Below are 20,163 nucleotides of genomic sequence, written 5' to 3' on the forward strand. Positions count from 1 at the left end.
CCTCATGGCCCACAGGATAGAGCGAGAGGTCGATCCTTGTTGCTATGCAGCGACCGCTGCGGAGATCCGCGAGAGGAGCGAAAGAGAAAGAGAGAGAGAGAGAGAGAGAGAGAGAGAGAGAAAGAAAAAGTGTTGTGGCCCCGCCGAAACGAACGGGAGGAGAGCGACCGTTATGATTATTATTCGCGGACCGAATAACCAGTGCGGCCCGCCAGCAAAAAGGCCGCGTGCTTCGTCGTTGCTGCTTAATCACCTTCTTTTTTTTTTATTGCCTCCGCCACCACCATCACTTTCTTCTACCTCTCGTATGCACGCGGATGTATACTCGGGGTCTGCAATGAAATGTTTTGTCGCGACGTACGGATGCAAATGACACATACTGATGTGTTCGCTTCAGTTCCTTTGTAAGGATATGATAGGTTTTGGCACGAATATTATGTATGTAATTAAGAAATGTGAAAAGGGTCCGCAAATGCTGTTAAAAGAAAAAAAGAATTAAATTATTACTGTTTTCTATTTTTATTTACGTACATATTTTTTTTTTTTTTTTTTTTTATAATAGGATATTTTAGCACGAACATATAAATACAAATAATAAATGAAAATACAAATAGCTTATCAAATATAGATAATTCAGGTAGATCATCTACTGTGAGATTATTCATCTCGTCAGAAAGAGATAATTTTCTTTCATACGCGACATAAAAAATGAGTGCGCCACCGGAGGGGATCAAGATAAAGCGACCACCCCGTATGTATAAATGCGACCGAAATAAGATTTGGCGATCATCGGCACTGGAAGAGAGAGAAAGAAAGAGTAGAGACAGGGAACAGGGACCGGCGTTCAACCGGCACCACACACAGCAGATCTCTAGACACCAGGGGCCCTCATGACGTAACGTTGTTTACTTTTAAGGCTTCCCTTGGCAACAGGTCGCCTTCCGCAGTTCCAGCGTTGGAGGATAGCGATTTAGAGAAAGAGAAAGAAAGAGAAATAGGGATAGAGAAAGGTAAGAAAAAGAGAAATAATATGATCTAGGTCTCCTAGTTGCAAGGTCTCCAAAGTTTCGTGCCCAATTTCTCTCTTTTCCCCTTTTTCTTCGCTTGTTCGAATTCCCGCCATATTTCTCCAAAAAATGGAATTTTTGCAAGGTGTCCGATTATTGCGTCACTTAAATTTTTATTTCTTAGATTTGAAGAAAATAACCAAAAACTTTGAGAATACTAATTTTATTTTTTTACGATTAAATGTTTTTTTCATTGATATATTATAGGTGGAACATTAATTTTTAAATTAGTAAATTTATATATTTCAATTCTTTTTATCTTGGGATGCTTCTATAATTTTGTTGATCTTGTGAAAATATTTTTGACAATATTATGATTAAATTTAAATTTTTTATTTCTTTTATAATATAAATTTTTGGGGATCTTTTAGTGTGTTGTTTGGCATACTAGAAAATGATATGGATAGACTATTCGAAAGCGAAAGCTCATTGCGTAAGCGTGTATCATGAAAGAATTCTGAACCAATGCAACATCTTAAGATTCAAAACTAACTGTACTGTGTCATGGACATGGTCAAAAGACATTCGAAACGCGTCATTTATTTGCACACAACACAGCTGCTGTGAGCAGGCACATGGTTTGAATGAAGCATGTAGGTATGTTGAACAGCGTTTGATAAACCTTTAATCTAACCGCAAGTTTTTAAATACAATCCAACAGGTTTAATTTCTTAATCTAATCCAATTTAAATACCACTAATTTCGTAAATTATAGTATAAATTTTACTTTAATGACAACAATATTTACAATAATATTATTGACACCAAGAAATATTGCTATATTGTGAACGAGATTATTACGTATTAAAAAACTACAAAAATATTTTCAAAAATATACACACACACTTTATTTTTTTACATACGTAAATTATTTCTCTTATATTTATTTTATTTTTGCTTATATTAATTATGAAAGAGAGAAAATTCGTACATTAATTTTCCGTATATATATATTACTTTTATTCTTATGTTTTTATGTTGCAATTATAATATTATACGTATAATAGAGAGAGGCGTAATTTTATTTTATTACCGCTTTTATTGTCATTGGCGCGCTGTAATAAAGATCCGCGCGTTTCATCGAGCGCTTCTCCTCTCTTCGCACAGGCCTCTAAACCGAGTGTCTCCCATGACCGCTCTTCCCTGTTTCGTTTTCTTCAGATTCCAAACGCTCCCTCATCTACGCCCTCCGTTTTACACGACCTAGACAACACGCGTCGCTAAAGGTAGGGAACGCACTCTCGCAGCGTGAAACCCTCGTTTCTTGGTTCTGTTGAAGTGTAACTCGCCGGAATTTTTTGACTCGGACCAGTTTTCCTGAATGAATCTATCTATATTTAAATGTGAGAACTTTCATCTTAAATATATATATATATATATATATTTCTTTTTTTTTTCAACAAAAAAGGAATATTTACTATAATTTGTCCCAACGATTTTTTCGTGAACATTTTATACAAGTAAAAACCAATATTGCTTACATCGCTTGGTTAATCAGTAAAGTAATCGAAATTATATAGCTGAAAACATTTCTTCATTCTTTATGTTATTTATGCACGCCGATCATTTTAGCGATATTTTATTACGTACAATTGAGAACGATTAGTTCTTATACTATAGTTGACATTTAGAATCTCTTTCTAAATGTCTGTTTTACGTCTGCTCGTAGATATTACCTTAATCGTTTTATAGATTCGCCGACCGCGCGATTAATTGGACTCGTTGACGAGCGGCGCGATACGCTCGAATCTCGTATCGGCCGGCTAAGTTATTCGCTTCACGGATCGTCATAAAAGAATTACGAGGCGCGCTTTGCCGGTCCGGCAATTACTCCATCGCGGGATGCGATTCGTAGATAATGGTCACGTATGAACACGCATGTTGGAGGAATTGTTCGCTCTTGTTGCTACAAGAGGAATCGTCTGTGTACTAATGAGGTGTACTGAATAACGCCGCGATCGAAACACATCTACTTCAAAGGAGATATGAATATTTCCATGGAAATGCATAAATATAACTGAACATGTGTCTTTGTTTAAGAATGAGGGTAAGATCAGATAGCAGTGGAAATTTTAATTATCGTAACTTTATAAATTTTTTTCTGGGGAAGAAAATATTAGTAAGCCATTTGCGCGGATTGTTTAAATTAAGAAACCATGCATAAATAAAAATATAGCATGGATTGCTGATATAATTTTGAAATTGGAGAAGTCTTGAAACTTTTGCTAAAAATATATAATTTAAATATCATTTTTTTTTACAGAATTTGTTACGAATTTTGTCATTATCCCTTAAGTGTTACAAATATCTCGTGCATATTTTCCCTGTTTATCGTATTCTTATATCTTATCACTGTGTGCTGCGGGGTATAATTTCTCAGAAACACGCACGATCGTGAGACCAACTTTAATATAACAACCTCACTCAATGACTATAGTTTTGCTCATCTTATTGAAATATAACGCGGAGATGCATTCATGCGCGACACAAAACCGGATTGGACGGCAATATTCTTGAGGAAGAGTTATCTAGATAACGACACCTGGATACAGTTTATAGAAGTCGAAGCCAATAGAATCGCGAGATGTCTAATAGAAGATCGACAGTCACGGCATTAGCGAGTTTACCGGGCGACGAACGGCCTTGCACGGAATGTTCATCAGAATAATATACGCGCGGGTATACTCACGCTCCCGTTAGTCGTAATTGGAATCCACCGGATGCTACATTCATACCGCATAATCTGCGAGTAATTAAAAGCTCGTGTAACGAATACGATTGATCAACGATGCGTAAATAAAACAATTTTCGAGAGAAACAGGAGAGAAAAAAGATTTATTCTTTGAGGAAAGCGACGTGTTTTTTACTGCAATTAGTTATAAGGCAATTATTATTATATCCCTAAAGGTCTCCCTTAGAGTACAATACATTAGAAAGTATGCACGTACATAGCACATATGTTTTTGTTTTAATTCGCACGATTTTTATACTTGCATTATTTTCATCATACATACTCATTGTTTTGATACACTATTTGTTTTGTATATATAATAAATGATAGGGAGATTTAAAAAAAAGTAAAAATATAATATTTAATAAATAAGTTAATAGAAATCTAGGGATTTCTACAACTTAAATTTAGAAGCACGGAGACATACAGAAAAAAATTTTAAATTAATGAAGTACAGGTGACCCTCGAATAACAACACGGTATTTTAATTGCACGGAGTCTCGAACAGCACGGTAAAAAATTGTGGCAACCCTACTTTTGAAAAGTTTTTTAAAAATAATTCTTTAAAACTAAATGTCCAATATATGCCATGGATCTGAAGTCTTAAATTGTACGGTTTTCAATAGCACGGAACGTGATCTCCAAAATTGTATGAATTCTAAGTTTCGAATAATACGATTTTCAATAACATGGAAACAATCGTGTTATTCGAGAAGGTTACCTATAATTCTTCTGTAAAGATTTCAGAAATTATTTGTTAACTCTGTAAGCGAATACTGTCGATCTATAGAAAATGAACAATCACGTGCAATGCGAATGAGTTATGTGCAAACCAACTGTGGCGCCCATTAATAGTCATAATTGGAAACTGTTAAACAGGTACATGGCTCGTGAAACATAAGTCGCAAGTAATGTTAGGAGCCGGCGCTTAGTTGTGAGATAAAACCGGCCTTTGAGCTCGTAATCGCGTCCAACGCTCCCGATAACATTTACCTGAGTGATGTCCTTCGACGTCCGGTTGCTTCGTTCATTCATAAAGTCACCTCCGGCACTACTGAATGAAACGTCTAGCCTTCTGAACGCGTTCAATAAGTCGGTCAGCAGATTCTCGTAGGCGTAATCGACTATATACGGCAAGTATGCCTCAAAAGAGACCGAGAGTATTCTTCTTTTAGTATCGCTAAAATTATACCGGTCGAAAATAGTGAAGTAAGAGGCACACAAGGAAAATATTTTTTGGTGATATAAGAGCGATTTTTCGATCAATTAGTACAAATAATATTACGAGACGGAATTAAATATAATATCACGTAATTTTTCAAAATTTTATTTTAAATTCCTAAGTTTATGTAATCATATACCAGATATGATATCTATACGCGTTTCTGTGTGCTGGAAGCCTTTGTTGTTTTGGGAGAAAGCATTGCAAAGAGTGACTTATTTAATAATTAATTATAATTATCACTATTTTATGATTTGTTAGATAATTTTTGGTGATAAAAAATTAGGAAGTTGACGTTTCATTTATTGATAATCGGCTGAATTTAGATTATCTCTCCTTAATCTTAATCAGAAGAGAATGAAGTCGAAATCCTATGTTGGTCCTGATGGAACACCCATCTTACGTTTATCTGTGCCTCATTATCGAACCGTCGTTAGCACTGACCTTTGGTCCCGATCGTACCTGGTCGCGCACCACTAAGGGGCCACCTTTTCGCTACCTACCCTGAAGAGACACTTGTCCAAGGTACCACTAATTGTGTCCACCAAGATAAGTACGGTGATCCCGTGGTACCGATTTAATGATATCTTCGATAAAAGGATATAATTAAAACTGCAGCTAAACAATTATAGAAAGTGCTCGATATTAATAATAAATTCCAGCCGGGATTTATCAGCCTCATAATTAACCGACTTTGTCGTGTTAATGCAATTGTTTATGTGTGAGTTAATAAAATGCGTAGGATGTTGCGGGCGTATTCTCACGCGTTCTCGCTCGCGGAAGTGCGTGGGCGGTGCAATGGACCAAGGGAAGAGAGATATGCGGCCGCGTTGTTCTTCTGCAATGGCGCACAGCGGAAGATCAATTTCATACAACGGCCTCGCGGGGTAACGCCTTCCTCCTGTCGCAATCTCTCGCAAATTTCTCGCGCGCAAGCCGCCGATTATTAATATTCAAATTGGCCCACTCGTTTCGTATATGCCCTGGTCGGCTGTTGTCGCCGATTTGTTTTATGCAGGTCATCGCCTTCACGCGCACGTACGTGATATACCTAATACTTTCAGACACGTAGCATTACAAACGCATACAAATAGTATTTCGAAGTAGACCAGTAGACGGATATTATACGAGGGTGTTAAGGCCTCCCCTCGTGGAATAATTCATGTTATCTGGTCTTTTTTACTGTAGATGTACGTGTTACTTGTTTAACTTGATAATCCTATCGTACCGTACGATTAGTGTTAATCGTACGGTGTTAATCTTATAACGAATTTATTTGATACTTTTTCAGTAAATGAATAATAATCTAATAATTTAAATCCTACTAATTACATTTAATGCAGTGTAGAATTATTTATGCCCGAGAGAAATGTTTATGTTAATTATCTTTTTTCTTTCTTTCTGACTCTTTTTCTCTTTCGTTACGTGCTTGTCATCAAAGATTGATTATATGGAGACCACGTTTCTGAGTTTCCAATTTCTGAATTCCCGTCGTCTCGTTGGGAACGCGACGTTTCGCTGTCGAAACATGCCGAAAAAGGGGGAGACTGTGCCGGACCAAAGGCGAACAGCCGACGTTGTTAACGAGAAAGCGACGACCGCGGAGAGGAGAGAGAAAGAGAGACGGTCGCGACCGCAGAGGACGATGTGCGCTGGTCGAAGATGCTGGAGGTGGGAGAGAACAGAACGGAGACAGGTCCTGTTGCTGGGTCCCTGTTGCTACCCGGTTACGGTGCATCGTGCTGAATTCGCAACGAGAGTTTTTGGACGATTGCGTTGAATAATGTATGTGTAATAGATGCGTGGCTCGGGGCCGCGAAATTTTTATGACGTCGGACGGAGACGGAAGGGGAGGTCTGATTATCGGCGGAATGAAGGAAGACGTGGAGAGAGAGAGCAGGGGGCGGGAAAGCTGCTGCGCATTTTGCGCAGGACGAAGCGCGCGTCCTTGGTTCGCGGGACGCGTCATCGACGAGATATCCTGAAATCCTGAGCGGTGCTGACACGAAATTTGTTATCGGTGGGAAGACGAACAAATGGATTCCGCATTTGATGAAAATAAATGAAAAATTGAAATAGAGCAACTACAAATGTTAATAATAGATATTTTAGGGAAAGCATATTTTCTAAGTAACATCTTGTTTGAAAGAAATATGAAAAATATTTTTTATAATTGTTTTATATCTCTTAAATATTAGTGTAAAAGCAATTGTCGTTTTTTACAGTCTTCTCTCTCTTTCTGTTTTTCTCTCATTTTGGCGCAAAGTATCTTTTTTCAATGAAAAGATATAGCAATCGCAATTTTTTTGTCTGCAAATTAAGATTTATAAACAGTTATATTAGTAGATTGATAATTATTTTATTGGAGTTTAGTTGAATAATCATGAAAAAGAGGATTTTGCAAAACCATCGATGTTGTTTTTAACGATTGAAAAATTTCATACGTCTGAAGAACGTCTTAAATGTCAAACAGACGAACTGTATAGTTTGCAAGCTTTGAAAATTAAAGTGCGAAATATTAATTATAATTGGAAGTCGCGTCTTATCACGTCAAAGGCTATTTCGCACCTTCGAGTTGCATCGCGATGATAATTAAGAACCTTGAAATATGTTTTTCACATATGCGTCACTTTATGTATGTACAAAGCTCGCTTAACAAGATTTTTATTTTTTGGGGAATAACGTGGGAATTGGCGATTATCTGAAAATAATACAAGGATGTGTCTTTCGTGAAATTCTATAGTCCAGATCAAATTCCAAGAAACATGACGTTGCGGTGAGAAATTCGGAGATTAGTCATTAATGTAGTCATGATCTAACGTACAGGTCAGTTGATTCTCGATCTATCGCGAGATGTAATCGCCTAAAATAAATCAATTGTCCGTGATTACTTTCACGAAATCGATAACGTCAGACCAAAAATTAACTCACGAGCCAATGACGTAAACGCACTTTATAAAAACTCAATAAATATTTATCTAAACATTATGCAGTAAATAATCTATAACCATATTTTGTAAAACAAGACAAATGATTCTGTCGCGCAACATCGATGAAACAAAGTAACGAAAACAAAACGTATATGGTTTATGAATCAATCTTTTTCCGCTATCGCACAGCGCTATAATGTTGAAGTTATTTTTAATTAATAGCAACTTTAATTTTAAAGATCGTATTCATATCTACCATAAAACTAAAGGAGTATAAATAAATACCGTATAAGTAGATAAAGTATCTAACACATTAACGTAAATATTGATACTTTTAAAATTCTTTCGATAAATAAAATATCAAAGATGAATCCCATCCATGAGAGTTCACTACAGTTTAAAGAAGAGACAGTAAGAGCGCGTGAAATGTAAAGAGTCAGATAACAGAGAGAAAGAGCGGGAAAATACCGCACTGAATGAAGGAGAGTGTCTCGTGGTCGACGGCCGCGACGACGCGACGCATCTCCCGCGCAAGTTGGATACTGCGTGCGCAGCATCCCCCAAGGTCGGAGCAAATCTTAATGAATGCGGAGAAAGCCCGTCTAGCACAATCGTGTTTCCTTCGTTTGTAGAGACATATGTAATAGAAAATTAGAAGATTACGCCAGGAACCGATGCTGCGAAATTATTATAATTGAGAAAGAAATGTCATTCGTAAAAAAAAAAACGAATAATTTTAGATCTTTTGGGTATTTTTACTACGTGACGTGTTTTATTGCATATAATAACACGTGATACACAAATTTTTGTTAAAGTCAAATTTATTTAAAGTAAAAGGTACATATATTTCATAAAGTAATTTAAAAAATATATTAGTTGGAATAAATTATTTAAGAATTATAAAATTGTTACACGATGTAAAAGTCTTTTCTGGCCGTTGGAATAAATTGGGCAGTTGATTTCGCTTGGGCACTGATTACAGCAAAAAAATGCGAAAGCGTAGAGAGTGTAGAGAGACGTTAATTTTGACTACGTGAAATCCCAAGCGTATATAAAAGGCATAAAAGACCTCTCGTCGAGGAATTCGTGTGCCGAAACGAAGTTCCGGCGTGCGAAAAATCGAATTTCGCTACGGGCGGGAGAACAACGAACAGAATAAAAGAATTGCGAAAATAAGTGCCAGGAAACAGGGGTGGTAAAAAGAGAGGAGAGAAAGAGAAATGGGAGAAGCGAAAGAGAGAGCTCGGAGTCTGGAGAACGTTTGAGATGGAGCCTCCACCGTCCACGTGTTGCCGTTGTTATTGTTGTTGTTGCCGTCTTCGTCTGGAAACTGGTTGCGGATTTCCTCCCGAGTCCTCTCTCTTTAGTTATCTCTCCTTTTCTCTCTTTATCGTGTTATCCTTGTCCAGCACCCATAGCACCTGTCTCTGTTCCCCCTTAATGCTCTTCGTCTTCTTTTCTCGCCTCATTCTTGCCTTCAGTCGCCCGTGCCGGTCCTCTTTCTTCCTCCGCGGCCTTTCCTCTGCGGGTTTGCGGATACTCCTCCCTCCCGTTTACGGATTGGCGTCACGAAAGGCGCGCTCTCGATTTCTGTCGGGCGGGGTGGGGATCCCGATTAACGGACTCTAATTGCATAGCAACAGAGTGAGGCCGAGATAATGATACATCCGACGCGCGTTGCCGGCGGGCCTCTGGCCCACTTCAAAACCAAACGACCCCGCTCCGACGTGTGTACGTGCAGGCACGCATACGTATGTGTGTATATGCGAGAGCGCTCTCAAGAGTATATGCTGTCTGCGTATGCGTGTGTGTATGCGTGAAGTTTCACGAAGAGTGATGCTGTATCCGCCCGACGCCTCTCCGAATTGAACCTCCGTCGAAAAGTTTTGCTTCGCCCTTCGTCGAAGTACGTCGAAGTAAAACGGACTTATATACGGGCGAATATGTAGCAACGCGTATACATCAGGGAAAGACTAGAAAACATCGTTTTCGAATAGTGATAGTAGATTCTGCTGTGTAGTGTTTAAATGCATCATTGCATTTTTGTATTATTTATCTGATGAAAAATGGAAAAATTTACAAATATTTGTAGACATAAAATTTCATTAATTGCAATGTGATAAAATTGCATATTAAAATTCTGAAAGTACACGATTAGATTAAGCAATGATCTTCAAAAATAAATACATCTTATGAAATGTCATAGGAGATTAATTTCGGGCAACTAAATTTATTAGAAATTTCCGTGAAACTTTAGAATTCTAACAAGTACTAAATACCTGCACATACAGAACCATCGAGTGTCTTTGTCCAGACTTCCAGACTTACGTGTACCTTGGATTCTAAAGGTACTCGAAATTTGTTTTCTGAGGAACGATTCAACAAAAAAAATTTCCTTCTATTGTCACCGAAATTGTGCGTTTAAAGGGGAAACGCACCGTGGATATCACGTTATCAGATCGCTACTTCAGTTTTCCCATGACAATCTCGATTCAATCAAATATTAGATCATGTTCTTTAGAACAAGAAATCAAATTGACAAGATTATCTATTCGTAATCACACATTCATTAACATGCCTTTTAAGCTTTTCAATGCAAATACTTTTATACTATATATATGAATCAGAGACACGAAATAATTTAGCGTGTAATTGAAATTCTGACCCTACGATTCGCTTTCTTTCTTTCTTTATCTACACTATATTAAATTATTATACGCATCATATATAGAAATATATCTTTGATAAAATTTGATAGTTAAATCACACAAATATAATTAACCGATCTGTAATATTCCGTGCAATAAAAATGAACGATCGATAAACGCATTTCGAGAAATTAGCCTTTGTCATATTTGATCGAACTTCGCGAAATGTGATTTAATTAAAAATGGCTTTTTGCGGATTTTTTTTCGTTTTCTGTATATTATGAGGAACAACCTGTTTTCATTCCTGCTTGAGATATAAGTCCGCCGGGAAAGGCCGCGAGCGTGAATCATTTTCACGGGCTAGACGCATCGACCGAATTTCTCGACGTCTCTTTAAGTCTCTCATCAAGGAGGCGGCCTTTCGAGGTCGTCTTCAATCTGAATTCGTGACGCGATAGAGTAATTGGGCAGTCACAAAAGCGGTGTGTCACGAGGTCGAGGTACCTGTACGTCGCACTACGCTTTATTGGTAATTTTTGCGCGCAATGATGCGTAACAACTTCCTTTGTTAAGTAATGGCTATCGAAGCGAAGAGATGCGTGCGACTCTTCGAGAGTGTGAGCTCGATCGCGCGAAGAGAAGTAGCTAGCTGCGAGACCTTGTTAAACGATAAAAGGAGAATGCGACGTGCACGTATTCGCGGACAAAAAAGGGCTTAACATTTTTACAGAGTTAGAATACCTTTAGGGTATTCAGAGTTAAAGTACCTGCTTTATCGTACGTACCTCCTTTTACGTCGCGCGATCCTTGCGCATCTAACTGCTGCTCGCAATAAGTCACAACTGCAGCGATAAATGTGTATACTGCGTTAAGCAACATGATTTAGTCTCGTCAATTATTCATGAATTTGACGGATAACCGACGTACAGATCTTATTAATGAATCTTTTCCGAATAGCAAAAATCTTTTTTCTCGCTACTCCCATCCCGATTTTTCTTGCAGAATTTCCTGACGGTTTATTAATTTAATCGCTACCATTTTTATAAGTTAATAAACAGTAGTCTATACAATTGGCGTATATATCACGAGATTACGATTGTATCGGAGGGAAGGGGGAATTATAATTGTTTCCGCCACACTACTACACTACACTTTAGGAATTATCGGTATGTTGTTATTCACGATCATCAATCGTGCGGCTCGCCGAGAATGCGGACTCACAATCGCTATCGCATCATTGTACTCGCGATGCTTTTATCTTAGTGGCAATAAACAATCGGCATTTATACAATAATCGTTTTATTATTATATCTTTTAATGTGCATTCTTGTGGACTATCACGGATTTATTGATTATAACAGAAAATTAATAATCTTTGTAATACTTATATATCTTTAATACTTTCTGTTATATAATTGTCTTGTTATTAGAAATTCTAGCAGTTAGCGATGCGATAATATTTCTCATATTAACAAACTTTATTACGAAACCTAGAAAAGTGTAGCGTGCGGCTACGTCGAAATCTATTAAAATTTTTAGAATGAAAAGGAGAACAAGCTGAGAGCACGAGGTCCAGACTCGATCGAGTGTAAACGAGGAAACCGGCATATACTTGAAAAGATCTAGTCGGCCGAGAGATAATTCGGCAGAATCGGAGTTCACCGTAATTCAATACGCAGTATGCTTAATGAAGATATCGAATTACGGGCACACCTTAATTCGATCCGATGGGCGAAGGGACGCGGATAAATGGTTCGAATTTGTCAAGATGCCCGGCTGCAGAATTCCACGCAATCGCTCGATCAAAGATATTAGCATCATAATCGATCCCATTTGCTAAAAACGTCGGTGTTGGGTAAATAAATTTTATGAAATATTAATTTGATGGCGAGTGAACTTCTGTAAAACATCGCATAGCGATGCCGATTTACCTTCTTGCAGAATGCTATTGATTTACTTATCAGTTTCATTTATCGTTCAGAAATCGACTACTTAATTAATATTGAACATTGATATTACCGTGACTTTTGCCATTTTCTAAAAACATCTTTATGCTATTATTTTTGCGTGAATTGATTCTTTTAAAATTTAAATTATATTTCCAGTTTTAATACTTAGTCATGCATCCAATCTGAAATTGATCAATTAATAATAATTTATTTAATTTGACATCGCTGTTTCGGTGACTAACAGAAATCATTAACATCACAATCGTCGATTCCCAAAATATTCTCAAACTGAGCTTGGCAGATAAATTATATTTCGATTATTTTTCAATCTATATGAATCTTGAAAAGAATCTATATGAATTTTAAAAAAATTGTATACAGCAGTGCTACTGGTCATCCGATTGTTATCAATTTTATGATCTTTCGATCGTAGCGTCTTGATAAAAAATGATTTGTCAAACGAATAATGGATACCTGCTACTTAATTGGGGGTAGTGAATCGAATAAAGAATGCTAGCAGATAAAAAACAATTATGGATTAACTATAATATAGTTAACTAAAAAAAAATTCTGTATTGTGAAGCCATTATAAATTATTGTCTCATGATTTCTTTTTGCATATGTGCACTCATTTAAAATTTTCGACCAAGAGAGATCAATCGTTATCAACTTCTACATTTTCGGGTACGCCTCTAGGTATATCCGATTGCCGAGCAGCAAAGGGAAATGGATAAAATATCAAAGACTGCTTTGTTGTAGCAGTTGTAGCAAGAAAGTGTCGCGCTGCGATCGCGCGACATTTTCTTGCTACAACGCACTCGCAGATAAAACACTGATATTCTACAATACTTCCTCCCCTCGTTATCTTTTTTATATATTTTCCAAAAATTTAAAGGTTTTATTTATTTACACATTTTATTAATTCGAAAATAAGTGATCTTGTTTTTTATCGTTGATAGATTGAAAATTTTGGTATATTATTTTCATGTACGAATTTTTGAAGTTGAATTACAACTATGTTGCAAATGAATTTTGTAAAACGTGAACCTTCCTAGTATCTATATAGCGTTAAAATCGTGGTTCGACCCGCACCGATTCGTGGGAATTTTTCTCTCCGTGCTACAAAGTGCTGGGCAAACGCAGTCCACAAGAATAGTAGTGTGTGGTCGTAATGGAACACAGACAAACGGTTTTCTTCGTGAGGATTGGTGAACCCTTCATATTCATGTGGGAGATACAGGGTTACTCGGGCCATCTGCTACATTGTGGCAGTCCCGCCGGACCACTAGGGGCCCTATCCGCTTCTACATTTTCTCATTAGGTTGCTACGGACGCAACTATGCTGCTAAGATCGGTCTACAGCCATTAATAAAAGCGGCTCTTACGAAATAACAAATATTCAGAATAATATTTTACGACAGTCTGGCAGGGTCGGTTGTCTACCGTTGAAAAATAGTCTTCTATTGAAAAGGAACACTCTTTAAAATGACGGTCTTCACACAAAGTTGCAATTAAATTCGTTAACTGGATAGTGAACAAAAAATATAGAGCCAATTTTTTCAAGCTAAAAATAAGTTTATGATATTATTATTATATTCTCTAAACTATATTGAAAATTATATAATTATGTAAACTTTTTTGCAGTTTTATGGAAAATAAATGTTTTAATCTAGTTGTGAGCAAGAGTTAAGTGAAAATCATGAGGAGAAACATAGAGAAATATTTTTAGTATATCACATTGTTGCATCAACCATCAGATGTTTGCTACACGAAGTCCCACCGGAAATCATATGTCATCGACTTAAATCACTAGGAATGATATTGATATCTCAAAGCAAACTCACCCACCAATATTACGTTATGTTTTAAAAGTGAAAAAGTTCGTTATCTCTAAACACATTTTTTAGTTTTGCTTCTAAGCGGAAAAATAATTTTAATTGTGCTCTTTACAATCTCTATTCATATTACTGTAAATTTTTATTAATAATTACAATTTTTTATTGCCGAAATAAGCCAATCTAAAGTATAAATTTAATGTGCAATCCGAAAGAAAAAAATTATTTAAATAATTTGAAAATTTTCTTCTTTGTATACGTAGAATTATGAAAAATTAGAAAAACACATTATTAATGGCAGGATGTTAAGATCAACTTCCTGTTACGTTTGGTCGGCTCCTCTTCTGGAATTTAAAATATTGGGATCTTACATTAATATTAAAATGATACCACTCTGTGTAGATTTTTTAGACGCAGTTGTGTTAGTAATAGTTCTCGGAAAAATCGAGATGTGTGGCATAGGAATAGTCTCAGACCAGTTTCTACATTGTGTGCTTAGGATCCCAACCGAATCCCAACGACCACTGCGTTCAGATGTGACGAAGGAAAAGCGATGGAAAAGATTCTTTTGTCTATTTGAATTGCGTTTAAAAATCATTTTTTTAATTCTTAAATATTACTAATTACTATTATAATAGTACTAAGAAACAATAGCTAAAATCTTAATCTTTAATATTTTTAAAATAAATTTGTATTAAAATTACACAATATACATATAGTGTCTGTACATTATTAAATTGCACAATTCATCGCGTCCGGAATAATCAAATTCAAATATCAACTAATTAGATAAATCACTAATAAATAAGAAATAAAATAATTTATTATATACATGTTCTGTCGCCATCGCTACAAATGTGAAAGAGGCATATATGTTAAGATATAATTATACGATAAGTAAACAGTCTTTTATTCCATAAACGAATCGTTGCGTTTTCCTGGTAGATGTCTTTGTCGGTGTAGAATTTTCTCCGATCATTCATATGCGCCCCTCGAATCAGCTGCCACATTGTTGCCCTGCCTTAATCTTATATCGTCCAGTATTTCTCGAACCCAGTTGCGATGGAGAACATATGTAAGAATAAAAGAGAGCTTCCAAATCGTCAATATATCTGCGTCAAATGCGCGCTTTTTCATATACTGTTGTATACATATATATATATATATATATATTAAAATTATTTAAATATACGTATAATTATTCGAATATACAAAAACAGTATATATATATATATATATATATATATATACACACACATATATATATATATATATATATATATATATATATATATATATATACTATTTTTTTGTATAATATATTTCGATAATTATACATATATTTAAATAATAGTATTTCGATATATATTTTGAAGAAAATGCCCGGTTTTTTAATGAGAAAAGATGCCTTTATGTCAGTCATGATGAACAGCTCGACATTCGTCTCGAGCGGATTCGTCTCATGCGGATTTTCTCACGCGTTCACTTATTAGCGATGCGCAGCGAGGAGACGATCACGAGACTGCAGAATAACGCGAGGATGACGATGCACTTTCTCTAGCTCCTTTGTATAAGCATTAAGCGAAATTCTTATTTCGCTTAACGATGAAAGTTTTCATTTATTATTCTTACATTTATGTATTATTGAATTCTAGTGAACTTGGTGTTAAATCACGCATACATTTATGTTAATGTTTCTCTCTTGTCTATGTTTCTCATTAGTCATTAATCCTTACTGCCGTTTTGATCTCATTAAAGTTGCAAGCCGTTGAAACGCACTTGGATAAGTCGAGAGGAGCAAGAAACGCATGCTCGCGTTTCTTTCGTCGTCTACCTAGTCTCCGGACTGAAAGTTACGCGATAGTTCTTCTTATCAAAGTTCTAAGAAAGACGGTTCAAAAGTATCGGTTGCCGCCGGACATTTCGCGCTCTCAGCTCCGTCAACTGTATATACGATCGAAAACTTGTTCTATCTGCGTTTTATCTGGTCACGCATATACATATTCGCTCAATAATAACAACAGTATTAGTTGCAAATAGTAACAAAATTTGCAATTCTTTTTGAAAATCTTTTAACAGAGTTAAATATGAGATATGAGAGCTTAAAAGCGAGATATGTATATCAAAGACAAAATATTTGTTGGTAAAAATATATATCTACATATTGATATTATATATTAAATTTTTAAAATAATTCAAAAATGAATTTAAAGAGTATAACACTACTTTTTACTATAAAATAGAGGAAAGTTTTTTCTAATCTATTATTAAAGTCACTTATATACATATATTCTTAAAATTTGTAGAATATTTTCAATTTTTGAAAAATTAATGATTGCTAAAATATATAGTGATACGTGAACTGAAAGATCAACACCTTTTTACAGAGTTTTATTTTTTCCATTTTTATCGAGTTTTAATTTTTATGTCTCATTTTTCGGAAGACGTTCGTACGCGTGTGTAACTTAATTCTCTTATACCGTATATTGGGATTACGCTTCGTCGCATCCTTCGCCTCGCGTCAACGCAATTTAAGTCACGATCGGCGAGCAGGTGCATATCGGCGCAACTAATCTTATTAATTATTACTCAAAAGGCGAGGAAGCGTCGCTTCTTGCTGTTTTATCACTCGTAAATATAACTTATGCCACGTAAGCCAGTGTGTTTCTATGATGTAGAACATTTAACAGAAGATTAATTGAAAGACTTTTGAGGATCCTGACTCCATAAATCATAGCTTTTAAATCATTTTAAATCGATAGATTGTTATTTAAGACTTTTTATTTTTACGTAAAAATTTAGATTTGCTTACGTGTAAAAATAGCAAGGTCTTAATTGCTTAATAATTGCTCCATAATAATAATAGTTTCTTAATATAATAATCACATTTATCTATTAATAATTAGTTATTAAATATAATCAATAATAATATTAATAATCAATCTATGTTGTCGATTTTTCCAACTATTGTGTTCACAACAATTTTCTCCCTTGTTTCAGGCTAGTCGTACGCTCGCAAATGGCGAGTACCTGCTGCGGTGCCCAAGGTGCAGCTTTCCCTGTCACGTGGATAGCGAGAAGAATGTGGGTGCCTGCTCGAGGCAGGGCTGCTCCATCGAGTTCTGCATCTCATGCTCGTCGAAGCCACACGCGGGCCCATGCAAGACGCCCTTACTAGCCACCCCGACGAAGCGCAACAAACGCCTGATCGTCGGCTCGAGGCAGAGCAAACGGAATCTGCGACGACTGTAAATCGATTTCTCTTCCCTCGGTCGATCCGCGTTCCGATCGTTCGCGAGGAGAGAAGAACTAGTCTAGCTACGGAGTCGCGTCAACTCTATCGAGAAAGGGAACAAACGTGTATTATAGACAAGATATATATACCGTAAACGAAAGTCAAAAGCGATTTTATAGCCTAATTTGAAAGATAAATTAATATTTTAGTAATTAACTTTCCCGATTAGTTTATGGAATGCGAAACTGATACGACTGAAACGAATTCGGTTGCACACCGTAGCGATACGACACATCTTCATAGCTCGAGAAATGCCCTGAGGGTGCTTCCGTATAGCATATTAACCTACGAGGTGGCATAAGCGTATTTAACCGCCATAAATGCCGCTTATGAATGATTTTTAAACGTCGTAAAATCCACGAACGCCATAATTAGCCCCGATCCGTCGACACCGCGAGGAGGCTTGATGCCGAAGCACGGCTTAAATCTCCCGAACGACATCGGCGGATGCGCAACCGAATCCTTCTCCAGTCCTCCTCCTTCTCCTCCTCCTCGTCGATCTTCGGAGTAAGTTCCGCCCCGAGCGGTGCAACTGAACGAAGGTGAACGAAAGAGATAGAAGGGGGCGAGAGAACGAGAGGCTAGCGGTCAGGGGGAGAGCGTACCCCTCGGCGGAGCACGGAGAGAAAAGAAGAAAATGCGAATGCGGGAGGGAAGGGAGAAATGAGAAGCCATAAAGGCAACGGTCGTAAAACCACGTAAGGTACCGGCGAAACACTTTGCGTCGCCCGGATATTCCGCTTTTTACCCGGGCGCTCTCGGTATCTTAATGAAGACGGGGAGAGAGTCGGTCGAGGGCCCGCGCGCGTTTCTGCGGCCAGGGCTTGTCCGCAGAATCGCTCTTCTCCCTCCCTCCCTCTTTCTCTCACGGGAATCGTAAAACACAGCAACCGCCGCACCGAGACGGTCGCGAACTCTGATGTCCGTCGAGATGCGAACGAGACGAATTCTTTCTCATTCGTCTAACGATACGATACGGCTTACCTTTCTCACGTGTAAACGTTAAAAACGTAGTTTCTATTCCTTCGGACGGACGTTTTGTTTCTCCTTCAACCCCTTGCTCAACAGGACATGAGCAGTTCAATTAATCCTTGCTCTTAACGGAACATTTAATACTGAATTCGCGAAAGGAAGGGTGAGAATGGGACGGATTTTGATAAAGTCTTGAAACATGGCTCTATTTTTTGTCATATACGATATTCATAGCAAATGAGAAAGATTAGAATGACAAGTTAAATATGTATCCTCTAAAATCCCAAATTTACAGCGTGATCTCACGTATCACTCTTTCTTTTTTATGTCGAGTAAATATTAAAATTACATTTTACAAGAGTCCACGTTCTCTTCTCTCTTTGGACGCGAATCTGTAACCGTACTCTCGCTCGATTCGCTCAATAAGTATGAAATTGCATGGAAACAGATAATAGATACAAGTGTGCGAGAAGTAAAAGACACAGTGCCAGAATAGGAAGCGACTGTTGAAAAAAATGTGGATGGTTATATAATTGGAAAGGGAATTGTTATCCCGCAATAATATGAGTAGTACATATTTTAATAATTTCGTTTTACGTTATCTGATGGACCAATGAAGAAAAGAGATTTTACGAGAGAACGAGAAATTTGATGTCACAGGAAATAAAAGATTCTCTTTGCTCTGCACTTTCTGGATGTCAGAAGCTGGTACAAAGAATTCTACACTTGTGCCATGATTAAGTTCGCGCCATAATAATTGCCATATTTTAAAAACTGACATAATTACAAGGGAGAAAGAAACGAGCACGCGTTTCGGCATCTTTCGTCCTCGAGTAAAATCCTCAATGGCGTGCCATATCATATCGTTTTATTCTATTTTCTTTTTTTTCGTTCGTGCATCTTTTAATCCAAGTCTGTCTAAACGTTTTCGTGTCTTTTAAAAGTAGCGTTAGTTTGTCCCGCGTTTGTACTCTTATTTTTATACCGGTGTATGCGAAAAAAGACTGCATGTAAATAACCGAGAGTGATAGTAATATATTTTATATTTCGTGTAAGCGCGCGGCAAAGTCTCGTGATCGGTATTTTATTTGCGCTAGGTTCTTGTTAAAATGATAATAATACGTTTATTATATTATACGATTAATGATGTCTCTCTTCACAAGTTACTGTGCGGTCTTTATAAAAAAAATTTGACCGATAAATTTTAATTATTTCAGTTTTATTTTTAATTTAATAATTATTTTTTAAGTGGCAAAGGAGACAAATTTTATCATTCTATTTTTTTCATTTAAATTTTTGCTCTCTTGTGCTCTCTAAAAAAAAATAGATATAGAAGTTATTCGTTACCACGATACCCACGAAATAATTCAAGTGAGAACATTCTATTAATAATATCACGATTTATACGAACAAAAGGGATATTCATTAGAACCTTTTAAATTATTTATATTGGATTTTTTTTTAACTTTTTATTGGTATTATCTAAATTAAAATTTGATATTTTAATTGGAAGA

The 20,163-nt window shown here is 36.6% G+C and overlaps 1 protein-coding gene across 1 annotated transcript in view; it reads left to right on the plus strand.

Moving 5' to 3' along the window:
• Window positions 1-19,149, plus strand: part of LOC143894586 (uncharacterized) — a 37,415-nt gene extending 18,266 nt beyond the window's left edge. The window contains exon 2 of the mRNA XM_077400974.1: window positions 17,383-19,149. Within this exon, the coding sequence (XP_077257100.1) occupies window positions 17,383-17,634 (252 nt within the window). The 3' untranslated portion in view covers window positions 17,635-19,149. The remainder of the gene's footprint in view (window positions 1-17,382) is intronic.
• The last annotated feature ends 1,014 nt before the right edge of the window (window positions 19,150-20,163 follow it).

Source organism: Temnothorax americanus, unplaced genomic scaffold, assembly GCF_048541705.1.
Source record: "Temnothorax americanus isolate GAGA-0224 unplaced genomic scaffold, ASM4854170v1 Scaffold14, whole genome shotgun sequence".
Classification (NCBI taxonomy): domain Eukaryota; kingdom Metazoa; phylum Arthropoda; class Insecta; order Hymenoptera; family Formicidae; genus Temnothorax; species Temnothorax americanus.